Source organism: Saimiri boliviensis, chromosome 7, assembly GCF_048565385.1.
Source record: "Saimiri boliviensis isolate mSaiBol1 chromosome 7, mSaiBol1.pri, whole genome shotgun sequence".
NCBI lineage: Eukaryota > Metazoa > Chordata > Mammalia > Primates > Cebidae > Saimiri > Saimiri boliviensis.
The window spans coordinates 19,169,655-19,185,937 of NC_133455.1; the positions used below are offsets into that span (position 1 = coordinate 19,169,655).

Here is a 16,283-nt window from a genome sequence, read left to right on the forward strand (position 1 = left end):
AGCTCCCTTCATCTGTGTGACCCTCACCCTTTGTGCCTTCTGTTTTCAGGACGAGAAAAAGAAAAAGGTGGCAGGTCAATTGGAGAAGGTGAGAGTCTGTCCTCTTGCCCAGGAAGGAGGGAGGGCAGCAGGCGGAAGAGGCTGGGGCTGGGAAAGGGAAGAGGCTGGAGAGGGTAGAGGCTGGGAGAGGGTGGAGGATGGAGAGGGTAGGGGCTGGAGAGGATGGAGTCTGGAAGAGGGTGGAGGCTGGAGAGGGTGGAGGCTGGGAGAGGGAGGAGGCTGGAGAGGGAAGAGGCTAGAGGGGGGAGGCTGGAAAGGCAGGAGGTTGGAGGGGGTAGAGGCTGGAGAGGGAAGAGGTTGGAGGGGGTAGAGGCTGGAGAGGGTGAGGCCAGCCCTGGCGAGCAGAGAGCTGTGCGTCTGGTCTCCCCCGGCCTTGTCTCCATGGCCTCTTAGTTTTGTCTGGTGAGGAGTCCCGTCCGCCTTCCTCAGAACTGACCGTGCTGAGCCGCAGGGTCCTCTACAGAATGAGGGAAGTGAGCTTGAGGAATCTTCCACCCTCTGAAGAGTGAGAGAGGTCAAGCCCCACCTGAGCCTTCTCTGCCTCTTCTCCCTTTTTCCTGTGTCCCTGCTGTCCGGGTTCCGGTGCCACCAGCTGAAGGAAGATACAGAATTCCAGGAGTTTCTGTCGGTTCATCAGAGGCGGGCGCAGGCAGCCACTTGGGCGAACGATGGCCTGGATGCTGAGCCCTCGAGAGGGAAGAGCAAGCTGGCCAGTGACTACCTGAACTTCGACTCCGATTCCGGGCAGGAGAGTGAGGAGGAGGGAGCCGGGGAAGACCTGGAAGGTGAGGGCGTGTGGACGGCGTACGCCACGTGCACGGGCCTGTGCTTGCCACTGGGCTAGCGGGCACTAGGGGCCCCTCTGTGCCAGATGCTAGGAGTCAGGTGAGCCCTCGAGCTCTCCAGTGGGGTGATGATGATCCCTCGGCAGCTGCATCTGCCTTCACTGATCCTAGCTATGTATTCAGTCAATCAGTCACTCAACAATACATCTTGAGCACCTACTATCTGCCAGCCATGCTTCGGGCATTGGGATTATGTTGATAAGCAAAAGACGGAAGAGTCCCTGCCCCCATGGAGCTGCGATTACAATTGGGGAGAGAAACAATAAAAAATAAGTCCACTGTTGGGTGTGTGATAGGATGATGAGTGCTACAGAGAGAACGCAGGAAAGAGGGGGTAGGAGAGTTAGCAGGGAAGGTGGGGGACTGAGCCTTTATCCTCCGAAGGGGTTTGTGGTGTAGGGGGAGGCCTGGTGGGCAAGGGAGCAATTGCAACACAGGAGGATACAGGTGGAAAGTTGGGAGTTGATCTGGGTGTAAAGGTGAGAGGATGTGCGTTTAGTGCAATTACGCCTGGTAACATTTCCGCTGCGCGAAGTTCCCATCTGAGGAACTCAAGAGACTTAGTGGAACACAGTAGGGGAGGGAGAGAGAAGGGGTTCCAGGCAAGGGAACAGCACCGCAAAGACGGAGGAAAGGGAAGTGTGTGGGCTTGAGGGGCTCGAGGTGAGTAGGGTTGGCTACAGCAGGAGGCGACAGTGGAAGAAGCCCGCACAGCCAGCCCTGATGAGGAGCTTGGGTTTCACAGTGTGTGACACAGAGAATATCAAAGCTGCGGTAGCTTCACCCCATTTGGCATTGCTAATCAGAGCACTTACGCGGGATGCTGGCCACGGGCCGTGGACGGGGTGGGTGTGGTGCCTCAGGCCTCCCACTAGGAGGACCATCTGCCATTTGCTGCCTCCAAACTCTGGTTTACTCATATCTATCACTGATCCTAGCCTCCCTGTTTTTCCAGAAGAGGCAAACTTCGAACGGAAGGCAGCTGTGCAGAAGGAGCTGTCGGACATGGACTACCTGAAGTCCAAGATGGTGAAGGCCCGGTCATCCTCTTCCTCAGAGGAAGAGGAAAGTGAAGATGAAGCCGTGCACTGTGATGAAGGGAGTGAGGTCGAGGAAGAGGGTTCCTCCGCCACCCCAGCCCTGCAGGAAAGAGACGGCAAGGGTGTAGGCCAAGAGCAAGGAATGCCAGCTGGGAAAAAGAGGCCACCGGAGGCCAGAGCCGAGGTACATGTGTGTCCCGCGGGTGCCGAGGGAGGAGGTCCGCTCTCTGCTTGCCCGTGGTCCCGCAGCCCCTCTGTTAGGAGGGTGGAATGGGCAGGAGAGGCGCAGCTCTGCCGTCCGAAGGCGCCTTCTGATCTCGGCCCTGCGGCTTCCCGTATGTCCTTCCCTCGTTTCTTTTCTGTTTGTTTGTTTGTGATACGGAGTCTCGCTCTGCCACCCATGCTCCATGCTGGGGTGCCTGGTGCGATCTCAGCTCGCTGCAGCCTTTGCCTCCCGGGTTCAAGTGATCGTCTGCCTCAGCCTCCTGAGTACCTGGGATTATAGTCATGTGCCACCACGCCCAGCTAATTTTTCTGTATTTTTAGTAAGGATGGGATTTTGCCATGTTAGCCAGGCCAGTCTCAAACTCCTGACCTCAAGTGAACTGCTCACCTCAGCCTCCCAAAGTCTTGGGACGACAGGCATGAGCCACTGCACCCAGCCTCTGCATTTATTTTCTGTTGCCAACCTGGAGAGGTCACCTGCCTTCCAGAAATTGCCTATAAGTAGGGTGACAACTAAATGATGATCCACACTAAATTGAAAGTGAGATGCAAGTCCACCGGGGTGCCAGCTGTGGATGTAGTTACTGTAGGTCTCATGACTACCAATACAGACAGACCGGAGCAGCCACGGTCAGCACACATGTATCCCACCTGTGGGGCGGAAGGAGCTGAGTGATGGCTCTGAGCCGCTATCCTTTGTATTAAGTAACAAAGCAGGCAGAGGGGCGCCAACCAGTCATCAGCAGTAGCAGGATCAGCTGAGCCCGCGCCACACGCTGGGCACCGTGCCTGCCATGCCTTTGCATCTCACCACCATCTTGAGGGCAGGTGCTGCTCTTGTTCCATTTTACAGGTGAGAAAACTGAGGCCTGGAGAAGGAAAGTGCCTCACCCAAGGTCACAGCTGGGAAGCGGTGGGTTCAGAATTTAGTATCAGGTCTGCTGGGTCTAAAGTCAAGATCGTAAATGTGGGCACTTTCCTGGAGGTCAGCCAACTCGTCTCCCACCTGGGAGTCCTCTCCGCATCAGAGACAGGACAGTTAGACATGTTGTCCAGGTTGCCTCCTTTCTCTGTGAAGTATGGTATGGCCTCTCTCCCTGCCCAGCCTGTACTTTCTTTTTTTTTTTTTTCTTTTTTTGAGACCGTCTCGCTCGGTCGCCCAGGCTGGAATACAGTGGTCTGATCTTAGCTCACTGCAGCCTCTGCCTCCTGGGTTCAAGTGAGTCTCGTGCCTCAGCCTCCCAAGTAGCTGGGATTACAGGTGTGCACCACCACGCCCAGCTAATTTTTGTATTTTTAGTACAGATAGGGTTTCACCATGTTGGCCAGGCTGATCTCGAGCTCCCGGCCTCAAGTGATCCACCTGCTTCAGCCTCCTAGATTGTGGGAATTACAGGTGTAAGCTACCGCACCTGGCCCCAGCCCTGCATTTTCAAATGAGATGAAAGCAGGCTTAATCGCCCGCTTTTCTCTCCTCTTTTCCTTTTCTTCTTCCTCCCTCCTTTCATTTTCTGTCTCTTCCAGTTATGCACCCTGTCCTTTTTATTCCCCCGCAAAAAATGTATATTTCAGAGAGGTGGTAGAGTGTGGAGAAGTCAGAATTATGAGCTCGAATCCTAGTTCCAAAATTTAGTAGCCGTTGGACCTGGGTGAGATACTTTACTTCCTTCAGCCTCTAAGTTTCGTCTATAAAAGGACACTCAGGGTTGGCACTGCTTCCTGCCTCCGGTTTCTGACCCTGTGCCTAAGTATGTGCTGGACTTCTGGAATCTTCAGATTTCAGGAAGCAAACCCTTTGGAATGCAGTACCCCCAGCAGGCTCACTTCCCTCTGCCTACCTTGTTACTAAATATGGAGGATGAAAGGCAGCACCCCATCATCAAGTGCAGTCGTATTTCTGCAGTACAGCCAGAGATGACCGCTCGCGCTGCGTGGACCAGCATAAGCTATAAATGGACTCACATCCGCTCAGGGCAGGCTTGGCTAGGAAGTGCATTCAAGTCAGGGCAGGTTTTGTTGCCATGAAAGTTACCAGAAACGTAGGTTTTTCAGAGCCGTTTGGATTCTGAAATTGTGGGGAAAAAGGTCCTGAACCCATCATCTCCATGGGATTGTTGTCAAGATTTAGTAGGGCAGTGGCGTCCGTGAAGTGCTTAGCTCAGCGTCCGGCACTGGTAGCCCTAAATAGTGACACTGACATCCCTGTTCTTCAGGGCTCCTTCCCATTCCTACCCCACCTGTGGCCCCAGGGCCCCTGTCTTGAGTGCCCATAGCTTGCCAGGCTGTGGATCCAGTGTTCATCTCAGGGGCACACGGAGACTCGGCATCACATAGGCCACACCTCTGGCCGGACTCCATCCACAGTAGGCATTGATTCTTCCCAGCAGTCCCCAGCTCCCCCCTGGCAGCAGGTACCTTCTCTGGCACTGAAATGTCCCAGTGAATATTAAAGAATATTAACAAATTGCCCAAAAGTAGGATGACTACTAAATTATTAACTGCCATAGGCCTACTCAGTCGCCTAACTTTGGACACGGGAGTTATATCCAATATGTGCAGCTGTATGAAGGGTCATTGTGGCCACTTCTGTTTGTTTTTCTGATCACTCAGACAGAAAAACCAGCAAACCAGAAGGAACCCACCACCTGCCACACCGTGAAGCTGCGGGGAGCCCCGTTCAACGTCACAGAGGTATGTGCTGAGAACGAGGGTGGGGCGGCCAAGAGCCTTTGGTGCATGGGGGTGTTAGAGTCAGTTGAGGACATGAGCTAGGAGGAATTGGGGGCCAACAAGGCTGAGAAATAAGATCTCCGGCATTGTCAGGGTCAGGAAACAGAAGTGGCTACGCTAAGACATAGTTCTGGTTTTACCTGTGCCAGTGTGGGCGGGCACACACTCTGTTAACGAAAAGGGTAGGGGGTCAGCCTGTAAATATTTAAGGCTTTTTGATCAACACAGTCTCTCTTGTGACTGCTCGTCCTGCTCTTATAGCAAGGAAGCAGTCTCAGAAAGTAGGTACAAATAAATAAAACTTTATTTACACAAACAGGCAGTGAGCCCGATTTGGCCTGTGGAGTGTAGTTTGCTGTCTCTGGGTCTATAACAGCGCTGAACACAGTTTTAATTTTTGCTCCTCGTGAAAGTAATAGAAGTTCTATATAGAAAATTCAAAACCACCTAGCTCAATGAAAAGAATATTTAAAAAACTGCCCCAAAGTAGGATGACTACTAAATTGTCATCTACACTAAATTGAGAGTGAGAGGGGTGCCACCCTAGTGGGGTGCCAGGCTGTGGGTGGAATTCCCCTAGGTCTAAGGGCTACAGATATGGTAACCACCCATCCCAGGCAAACTGGGGCTGCCCTGGCCAGTGCACCTGTGTCGCACCCCGCAACATCCGCTGAAACATTTTAGGTGTATCTTCTGAGGCAGTTTTTGTTTTGTTTTCTTTTGGTTTTAGTTTTCAGTTTTTTTTGTGAGACGGGGTCTCGCTCTGTTGCCCAGGCTGCAGTACAGTAGTGCCGTCATGGCTCACTGCAGCATCATCTTAGACGCTTTTGTCTTTGTATGTCTAAGAAGCAATTCTTTACTGGTAACTCTTTGGAAACTTTCTCTCCCTCATCATGGTATGTCGTAGACCTCTTTGAATGTCGAATATACTCTGTTACAGCAGCATTTTTTATGCTCACGCTCTTCCCTACTCGGTAAACTTCCGTAGGCCTACTCACTCCCCTAAATTTGGGCATGGGAGTTACAGCCAGTTTTTTTGCTGTTATAATAATGCAGTTCCTTGAGATTAGAGGTGAGCAGACTTCATCTGTAAAGGCCAGATGGTAAATATTGAAGGCTTTATAAGCCATGTAATCTCTGACACACATTCGTTGGGTTTTGTTTTGGTTTGGTTTGGTTTGGTTTCTGATAAATGACCTTTTAAAATGTAAAAACCATTTTTAGCTTGCAAGCCATACAAAAGCAGACCATGGTGATATTTGACCTATGGGCCATAGTTTGCTGATCTTTGCTCCAGATAGATATTCCGTGTGGGCACATGCATGTATAATTCTAAGGCATTGGCACAGAACATCCCTGTCCTCTGGGAGCATTGCTAATTTGTACTCCCTCTGGCAGAGTCTACAAGTGCCCATTTCCCTGAACGCTGGGTCTTATTAATGTTTTACCAATGTGATAGGTCAAGTTGGCATCTCATGTTAGTTTATATTTTAAATTACTTGTAAGACGGATCATCCTCTCACATTTGTAGATCACATATATCTTTTTTTCTTTTGTGACAGTTTCGCTCTTATGTTGGCCATAGTACTCTCAAACTCCTGACCTCAGGTGATCTACCCGCCTTGGCTTCCTGTAGTGCTGGGATTACAGGCATGAGCCACCATGCCTGGCCAGCATATCTTCTCTTTTAGGTGGCTCACGCCTGTCATCTCAGCACTTTGGGAGGCCAGTGCAGGCAGATCACAAGGTCAAGGGATCGAGACCATCCTGGCTGACATAGTGAAACCCTATCTCTACTAAAAATACAGAAAAAATAGCCAGGCTTGGTGGCACACGCCTGTAGTCCCAGCTACTCAGAAGGCTGAGGCAGGAGAATCACTTGAAACCGGGAGGCAGAGGTTGCAGTGAGCTGAGATCGTGCCACTGCTCTCCAGCCTGGGCAACAGAGCAAGACTTCTTCCCCCCAAACCCCCCAAAAAAGTGCTCAATCGTGTCTTTTGATCTTTTTTCTCTTGAAGTCTTTATCTGTTCTGTTACTCTATATGTTTATAAGTTTCTGAAATACAACTTATCAAACTTCAAAATAGCGAGCATTTAGGTTTTATTAAACTCACTGAGTTGTCTTGTAATTTTGTCAAAATTTTTTCAGTACCAACCATTCAGAAAATCACATGCTTTAATTAATAAGACAAAAAACACTAGGTGGCTACTTGCAAAACTAATACACAAAAACCAAATACCCAAGCTTCATGAGAAGTAAAAAAGGCCAGATTTAATCCCAAGTATATAAAATTATCTAGAGGGGAAACCATGTCTTAAAATGCTGATAGTGACATTGCTCTTTTACTGCTGATAGAGACATTGCTATTTTATATTTATATTACTCTGATTTCTTCAATTTTTTTTTTCAAATTTTTCTCCAGGGTAATTTTAATGATGGCGAAGAGATGTGTCTAAGGAAAGAGAAAAACTAAAGAATGAAACACTTTGTAATCCTTTCTGATTCAGAAATTTGCCCCATGTCTCTTCGTTGGGTTGTACTTTTATTATTTGGTTGGTAAAGGGAAAAAACCTTTTCTTCTTGTCACAGAAAAATGTTATGGAATTCCTGGCACCCCTGAAACCAGTGGCCGTTCGAATTGTGAGAAACGCTCATGGGAATAAAACAGGTACAATCTGGGATGTTTCCGGGCGGGAAAGAGGGCAGACAGTGAAGATGGAAGGTTGGGGTACTTGAATAAGGGAGAAGTTTGAAGGGCACCCGTGTTTCTTCCTGTTTGTGGTCCTCAGTTCTGTGGATGTGGTCGGGTCAAGGCTGCATCTCTTGCCGCAGCCTTTGGTGGCGTGGTGTACGGGGACGGAGGTCTCACCTGCGTTTCTCATCTTTCCCCTCCTCATCCTAGCCTTCACCTATCCCGGTGGGCTCGCCTATTGCATTGAAACAAATGCCTGCAGGTCCTGGGGTTTGCTGGGCAAAGTCCACAGGCAGCTCTGCTGGTGGGCAGGGCTCTGATGTGCTGAGCATGTGTGGGGGTGCCCTGTGCCACCCTCCCTGTAGGTTTGCACCCCGGGCAACCAGGCACCTCCCTTGGCTTCAGAGCCCTGGGTTTCGGCTTCCCTGAGGTGAGCAGTGCGGCCGGTAGGCAAAGTGTCTGAGCTCGGGAAGGTGGGCACCTGCCCATGCCTGCTCCTCCTTGCCGGCCAGCCCCAGAGACTACGGGAGATGCAGCAGCAGATGTGCTGCTTCTCAGAGAAGCCCACTGAGGCCTCCTGGCTGTGGAGAGGCCGGAAGCCGCTGGCTGTGGGTCTGTCTTTGGCAAGAAGATGCTGGCCTGGGCCTCGGCTGAGATCTGGGGAAGCAGGTGTGCTTGAGGGGTGGTCTCATCACTGTCCTGTTTCTGCATTTCTTCCCCAACTCTCTCTTACCACAAGAGCTCCACTTCCCCGGCTGATCCATTCAGCTGACCATCCCTCTCCTTGCAGACTGATTACAGGGCAGGGCGAGGTCAGGGTAAAGGGCCCTGTCCAGGTATCTCAGGTAGGAGCCCTATGACCTTGGACAAGGGACTTAGCCTCAGGTTTTTTTTTCTCTGCAGTTACGTAAATCTGTCTTGCCAAGTTGCGTGAATGGCCACATGTACAGCATTTAGAGCAGTGCTAAGCCCCTGTTGCACACTCTATGAAAGCTGCTATTAATATTCATGCTGCTGCTGGTGGTGGTGGTATTACCCTTGCTCTTATGACACTTCAGGGACCAGAAGGAACAAGAAGCATATCTGAGTTGTCAGGGCCGAGAGAAAACCATATTGGAGGCCCCGGAGTTGGAGAGAGCTGGCATCCAAGCCTGAAATGTTGAAAAGCAGCAGAGTGTCCCCTGCAGGAGAGCTGGGGAGGAGGCAGGCCAGGCCCCTTAAGCTTAGGAGCCTCATTGAAGACTGTGTGAGTCCCAGCTACTCAGGAGGCTGACGTGGGAGGATTACTTGAGCCTAGGAGTACAAGTCCAGCCTGGACAACATAGCAAGACCCAATCTCAAAAAAAAAAAAAAGAAAGATTGTGGGCCTCAGTCTGGATGCAGGGGCCGCCAGGAGCTTAGAGTGGGATGGGTGGGGGAGAGGTGATCAGATTTACAATGGTCCCTGGCTGGTGAAGAACGGGTCCTGAAGCTGGGCATTTGCCATCCTTTAAGGGAGGCTCAGTTGTGAGTGGGCCCAGGGTGTGGCCGTGGAGAAGAGGAGGTGGAAGGATGGAAGATATTTACGGGAATGGATGAGGTGCCTGGATATAGAAAAGAGGGCACAGAGGAGTCACAGAAAGAGTCTAAACAGCCTTGTGATGAAAGGCGGAAAATCCCAGGGCTTTGGACCAAGTATTAGACATTGCCAGCTAGTAGCTGTGTGCCCCTGGGAGTATTTCTTTACTGCTCCAGAAAAGCAGGGGAACGGTCCCCACTTTGTTGCCTCACAGCGTTGAGGCCCAGTGAGGTCAGGAAGCGGAGCCTCTCGTGCTGGAGGAAAGACTCCCCATTCGCTTATTTTTGTGCAAGTCAAGGCCTCAGGCACCTAGGAGCAGAGTGGGCGTGGAGATGGTGCTTCCAGGGCCTAGACGGGGCCTCGTGCTGCAGCCATGGGCCCTTCTCCAAAGAATGGCATGGAACAGGTGCCAGTCAGGAGTGGGGTGAGGCTTGGAGGGAGACAGAAAGGCCCCCTGTTCTCCGACTCCTGGCGTTCAGCATCTTCGTCCACAACACTGGGCTGGGGTCTGGATGCTCCCCCCAAAGGGAAATTTGGCTGTGAGTGGGAGAGAGAGAGGGAGATCCTTTGTATTTTGGAGATTTGGCCAAGATAGAGGTTTCTCCCTCACTTTCTGCTCCTAGCACAGTATCGTATTTCTCCGGGGACCCCCGTAAGTGTCTGTGAGACCTTCAGATTTTGGCTCTGTCATTGTCCTCTGTCAGGGTACATCTTTGTGGATTTCAGCAACGAAGAGGAAGTGAAGAAAGCTCTGAAATGCAACCGGGAGTACATGGGTAAGGAAGCCCTGGCCACGTGCCAGCTCTGTGTTACAGGATCCATCTTCATTCCTTCCTTTCCATGTTCTTCTTGAGTGCTGACTCTCAGCAAGCACTGTTCTAGACACTGGGGACACGGTGGGAAGCAAACATACCCAGATCCCTGCCCCTCTGGAGCTGACAGAGTAAACTGACTTAGCAGGGAGAGACGGGTGATTAAATGTGTGATTTATGCAATAGGTAAACACCGAGCAGGCACAGGTCCTGGGGAAGGCAGGGATTGGAGGAGGCTTGGCTGTCTCCTTTGGCCTCACTGAGGGGCGACATTGGAACACAAGTCTGTAGTTGAGGAAGCAGGCTCTGGTTCTACGGGCAGGACGTTCAGTAGAGGGAACAGCGCGCGCAAATTCCCTAGAGTTGGGAGGTCTTCTGAACAATACCCGGGGATGCAATCTTTGACCAATCCCTGGCCAAGACAAGTGATTTGAATCCAGCCATCATCCCCAGTGAAGGCACGAGTTGTGTTAGAGAAGATGGGGAGCCTTGGGAATCTTGCTAGCAAGTCAGGAGGTGGGTATTTATCGAGCAGCTAATAGTGCCTGTGCAGATAACAGTGACAGATAACAGTGCCCTAATCGGGCACAGGGGCTGTGCGTGCAAACAAAGCATCAGCAGGTAGGTACCCAGGGCTGGGCTGTCACCTAAGACCGTTCCCAAGGCAGAACAGCAAGCAGTGCCAGAGAATACACAGAGTTTAGAGAATGCATTACTGTGGTTTGGGATAACCCAGGCAGGCTCCCTCCAGGGCTGAAGTGGAACTGGCAGGACAAGTGAGATTTGGGTTCAGGCCTGGTGTTGGCTTATGCCCAGGTGATAGGGCAGGTGTTGGGCGCTGTCATCTGCCACCTCGATCGCGTTGTCTGGAAGGCAGCAGAGAAGAGTTTGGAGTCACCAGCAAGGAGTCTCTGGCAAGTTCCAGGCTTCACCCGGAGGCCTGACTCCTCCTCATTGCAGGTGGGCGCTACATTGAGGTGTTCAGGGAAAAGAACGTCCCCACCACCAAGGGTCCGCCAAAGAATAGCGCCAAATCCTGGCAAGGCCGGATGCTCGGGGAGAACGAAGAGGAGGAGGATCTGGCCGAGTCCGGAAGGCTCTTTGTACGGAACCTGCCCTACACCAGCACGGAGGAGGACCTGGAGAAGCTCTTCTCCAAATACGGTAGGGGCGTGGCCTCAGGGCTGTGGGTACCCAGTGGCTATGAGAGCCAGGCTCAGACTCCGACCTCCTGGGTTCGGGTCTCAGTGTGCACCCAACACCACATCTCTTGCCTCAGTTTTCTCATCTGTAAAATGGGACCAGCTACCCCTGAGCTGCTGTGAGGGTTCAATGACATGATGAATGCAGGGATTTGCAGGGCAGGAAGTAAAAGGTATTAATAGCATCACTGGCATCTTTTGCTGTCTGAACTCTGTAACTTCTCCAAATTCAGAATTGAAGCGATTTGGATGGCTTTTTTGAAAGAGTCCCTTGCTCTCCAAACTCTTGCCACTCAGTATTGGAATTGAGAAACTGTACAGGTTATGCCTGATGACTATACCTACATGGTGTTCCTCCATAGCTCAACCCTTAATTACGTAAAGTCTTCTTATCCAAGCTGAGCACCAGATAGATTTGATAGTGTCGAGGTTAGTGGTGGTGTTGCTGTTATTTGTCAGGCCATGGGATTGAAGTCTCGTAGTCCAGCTTGGCCACGACAGGCTGTGTGTGTTTGTGGAGTTAGCATTGTCGAAGGGCAGAAAGGGAGGGTTCAGGATGGGGGGAGGTCTTGATACCTCTGAGATCCCCGTAATGTCTCCCTGTGTCTATGCAGAGGCCAGCTGTAGGTTGCGGGATCAGAGGTGTAGGTTGAACACCTGATGTGGGCCCCGTTGTCAGGGCAAGGATGCCCTTAGTGGGGCCTGCCATCAGGAAAAGGGCTGACCTCCAAGCCTGGGGCCTGCCCCCAGTGGAACCGTCTGTTCCATTCACCATTCTGCTCACCAAATCCTTCCACACCAGCTGGCATCCTGGCTTACACCGCATGGCTGGGCTGAGTGGGAGAAGCATTCATCGATACACTGCAAATGTCCATTTGGGAAGGAAGGACCCAGAGAGGAGACGTGGTCAGACCCTGGCGTTCAATGCGGAAAGGGTGTGCTTGAATCGGAGCATGATGATAATGTCTTCACGGAAGACGCTTCTTTGGCAGTAACTGTAGCAGGCACCATTTCGTGCACTACGCATGCATTAACGCATTTAACCTGTGTAGCTGCCCACAACAGCTAGATACTGTTGTGCCGTTTTACAGATGAAAAGACTGAGGCATGGGGAGGCCCATTTGCCCAAGGCAGGCTGCACATGTGGTAGGTGGTGGTGCTGAGCTCCAGCCCAGGTATTGTTGGTCTTAGGATAGACACACGGAGGGGACTGGAAATGACACCTGTGACCTGTGAAGTTGGCGCACAGCTGGTGCTCACCACATTCTTCCCTGGGGCCAAGTATCTCCTGCCCACCAGAGACCAACACTTCTGCTGTCCTCAGGTCCCCTGTCTGAGCTCCACTACCCCATCGACAGCCTGACCAAGAAACCCAAGGGTTTTGCATTCGTCACCTTCATGTTCCCTGAGCACGCTGTGAAGGCCTACTCGGAGGTGGACGGGCAGGTATTCCAGGTGAGGTTCCTCCTGGGCTGGCCGGGAGGCTGCAGGCTCGCGTGGTAGGGAAAGGCTGTGTGTGTGTGTGTGTGTGTGTGTGTGTGTGTGCACGCGCGCGCACGCGTGTGTGTCTGTGTATGCAGACATGGGCGTCCCCTTTGTGAGCCTAAGAAGATGTGTAGTGGCATGCTAAGTCACTGCCTCACACAAGCCACTAGAAGGTCAGAAGTCACACGAGGGTGGGATTTGATCTGTTCTTGTCACTGATTTGTGGCACATACACCTGTGTCTGGCACAGAGCAGGCACTGAAAAAATACTCCTTGAACAGATGAATTTGCTCTTCCTCCCTATAGATACCACCTTGGAAGAGGAGTAAGAAAGGAATTTTTTGATAGGGGCGTATTAAAATGGCCGCAGTGGAACATAAGACACTTCTCTTCTCAGTGTTACCAAGTAATATACTTAGCATCCATCCCTAAGCCTCAGGCTACCTCACCATCACCCTTTTACTTTTCTCATTCATTCATTCATTCATTCATGATTTCTTGACCTTCCTGTGGTCATCAGGCCAGACCTGGCCGTGCCAGCATGGAGCTCACATTCTCACTCACCTGTGCAGGGACAGGAGGCGATGCAGGCTTGCAGGGCAGGAGAGGGCTGCGGGTGAGGGTTATAAACTGATCAAAGATTCATGTGTGTAGCTGTGTCTGACGGCCCCCTCACAACGTGGGGTGCCTGTCGGGTGGGAAGAGAGTTGCCTCATTCCACCTGACCTCCCACCCTCTGGTCAGGGTTTTAGTGCTGACCAGCTTACTTGCGGCGGACGCCGGCATCCTCTGGCAGGAAGCAGGGCTGCTGTTTACTCCCTTCCCGTCATCCCCGTCCAGGGCAGAATGCTCCATGTGCTACCGTCTACCATCAAGAAGGAAACCAGCGAAGATGCCAGTGCCCTGGGATCGTTGTCCTACAAGAAGAAGAAGGAGGCCCAGGACAAAGCCAACAGCGCCAGGTCCTCAGGGCCCCTGAAGCCACCGAGCCCCAGCCCAATCCTCTGCCACCTTCACCTTGCCCTTTCTAAGCCTCCTGGGTCTTCTGACTCCTGATGGGTTTGGTTCATACCTTACCAATCATCAGTGTTCTCATCTGTAAAATGGGAGAAAAACAGTAGTGCCTGACTTTTGTGGTGCTGTAAGGTTTAAGTGAGTGAATGTGTGTGAAGTGCTTAGTTCCTGATACAGAGGAAGCGCTGGACTAATGTTAGGGGTGGTCCCTGCCATCATCCCTCTTCAGGCCCTGTATACGTAGCCCATGGTAGGGAAATCGGGAGGACATAGACAGGCCTAGAAGCCCATTTCTTAACAGGTTTCCCGTTTGAGAGTGAGTTCCTAACAGGTTTCCCATTTGAGCACGAGTTCCCCTCATGTGGTCTGATCTCCTCGTTCTGCCTCTGCCTCTCAGCTGTCACAACTGGAACACGTTATTCATGGGGCCGAATGCCGTGGCCGATGCCATCGCACAGAAGTACAGCGCCACCAAGAGTCAAGTTTTTGACCACGTGAGTAAAGGCCAACCAATCCTCTCTGGGATCCCGGCCAAACTGAACGGGAGAAAGAGCAGGAGACACGTTATGCTGCTGTCAGCTGTGAGGCTGGGGTCCCTGGGGCTCCCCTCTTGGGCCTTCCCAGAGACCTTGGAATGGAAGATGCTCTCCAGCCCTGCCTTTGGAAAACACCCCCGGCCGGGCTCCAGCTCTGGCTTCTCATGCTGTTGTATGGAGCCACCCCAGAGAATGTGATTGACAGTAGTGTCAATGAGTGACATTCCTGAGCTATGCCACAGTAGAGGAGTATTAGCGTGTGATACTCCTCACAGTGGCCCTGTGAAGTAGGGGTTCTTGTTCTTATATCCCCGTTGTCCAGATGAAGAAACCGAGGCCAGGGACACGGTAATTTGGCCAAGGTCACAGACTTGCGCAGAGGTGGAGGTGGGAGGACACCAGGTCTGGCCAGCTCCGGTGCCTTGGCTCTGAGCTGTGTCTCACGATTTCCACCCCTCAGGTCTCTGAAGCCAGGGCAAGGGTCATGGATTCTGTTCCTCCTCCTCTCCCAAGTCTAGCTTATTCCTTCGGACTTCTCCAGCCATCCAGCTCCTCCACATCACATAGCTTTAAAAATCAGCGTGATGTTTTGATAGACGTATAGATTGTATAGATATGCTTGCCAGAGGCCAGAAAATCACCATTTCCATCATCTCACACTTGCCTTTCTGTGTGTGTGGCAAAAACACCTAAAATCCACTTTGCTAAAAGCAGAAATGTCCAGTGTTACCTCTGGTGCTCATGTTGTACACTGATGTTAGATCTCTAGACTTACGCGGCTGACGTGTCTGCTCTTCTGTATTCCTTTTACTCTGTATCCTATATGTACTTTGTACCTTCTACAAAAGGATAAAAGGATACTTTTTAAAAGGTATATTCAAGTAGGTATATAGACATACACACACATATATTTGTTGTTATTGTTGTTTTTGGAGGCAGAGTTGCTCTGTCACCCAGGCTGGAGTACAGTGACTTGACCATAACTAACTACAGCCTCCCAAATTCTTGACTCAAGCAATCCTCCCACCTCACCCTCCCGAGTGGCTAGGACTGCAGATGTATGCCGTCATGCCTAACTTATTTTTATTTTTGCAGGGATGGGCGTCTCACTTCTAGGCTCAAATGATCATCTCACTTTGGCCTCCCAAAGTGTTGGCATTACAGGCAGGATTCATATAAAGCATATTTTATATATATATAAAGTACAAAGGATACTTTGTCTAAGGTACTTTGCATAAAGCCTGAAGATACCCTGTTTTTTGTATATTTTGTATCTTCATACCCTCTTTTAAAATGGATGCATCTGGGCGAGGCGCGGTGGCTCACACCTATAATCCAAGCACTTTGGGAGGCTGAAGCAGGCAGATTACTTAAGGTCAGGAGTTCAAGACCACCTTGGCCAACATGGAGAAACCCCATCTCTACTAAAAATACAAAAATTAGCCTGGTGTGGTAGCATGTGCCTGTAATCCCAGCTACTCAGGAAGCCGAGGCAGGAAAATTGCCTGAACCCAGGAGGCGGAGGTTCCAATGAACTTAGATCACACCACCGCACTCCAGTGAGACTCTGTCTCAGAAAAAAACAAAACAAAACAAACAAACATGCATCTGGAGTTAGAGGCAGCTGAGTTCTTCCCAGGCAAACCTGGGAGTGGTTTTCATCAAATTAACAAAGGACATCCGTGGATTTGGCTCATAAGCTCCTTGCCCATTGCTGCCCACCCCTTCTCCCCAGGCACTAAAGGTCAGTGCTGTCTATTAGGGAGTGTGAGCCACATGTGCAGGGGAAATGGTCTAGTGGGCACATGTTTAAAAGGCTAAAAAGTTACAAGCTATTTTAGTCTCTTTTTTCCTCACAGAATTTCGTGTGTGTTTTACACCAAGAGTGCTTTAGATGTGTCGCACTGCATTTCAAATACTGAGTGGCTCTGAGGGGCTTGTGACACTGGGTTGGACAGCACAGCCCTAGACCCAGGCCAGCTGGGGGACTGCCGCCACTTCAGATCCCACGAGTGCTCTGAGTTCTGCGAACACAGCAGCCCCCCAAACAGGAGGGTCTTGTGCCTTCTGGTGAGGGAACAGA

General features: G+C 51.2%; 1 protein-coding gene across 2 annotated transcripts in view; it reads left to right on the forward strand.

The window, feature by feature from the left end:
- RBM19 (RNA binding motif protein 19) overlaps window positions 1-16,283 on the forward strand; it is a 143,456-nt gene that overhangs the window by 6,210 nt on the left and 120,963 nt on the right. For both annotated transcript variants that reach the window (XM_039472190.2, XM_039472191.2), the window contains exons 4-13: window positions 50-88; window positions 653-845; window positions 1,861-2,129; window positions 4,781-4,861; window positions 7,491-7,569; window positions 9,856-9,927; window positions 10,924-11,127; window positions 12,490-12,620; window positions 13,491-13,612; window positions 14,062-14,158. In XM_039472190.2, the coding sequence (XP_039328124.2) occupies window positions 50-88; window positions 653-845; window positions 1,861-2,129; window positions 4,781-4,861; window positions 7,491-7,569; window positions 9,856-9,927; window positions 10,924-11,127; window positions 12,490-12,620; window positions 13,491-13,612; window positions 14,062-14,158 (1,287 nt within the window). The remainder of the gene's footprint in view (window positions 1-49; window positions 89-652; window positions 846-1,860; window positions 2,130-4,780; window positions 4,862-7,490; window positions 7,570-9,855; window positions 9,928-10,923; window positions 11,128-12,489; window positions 12,621-13,490; window positions 13,613-14,061; window positions 14,159-16,283) is intronic.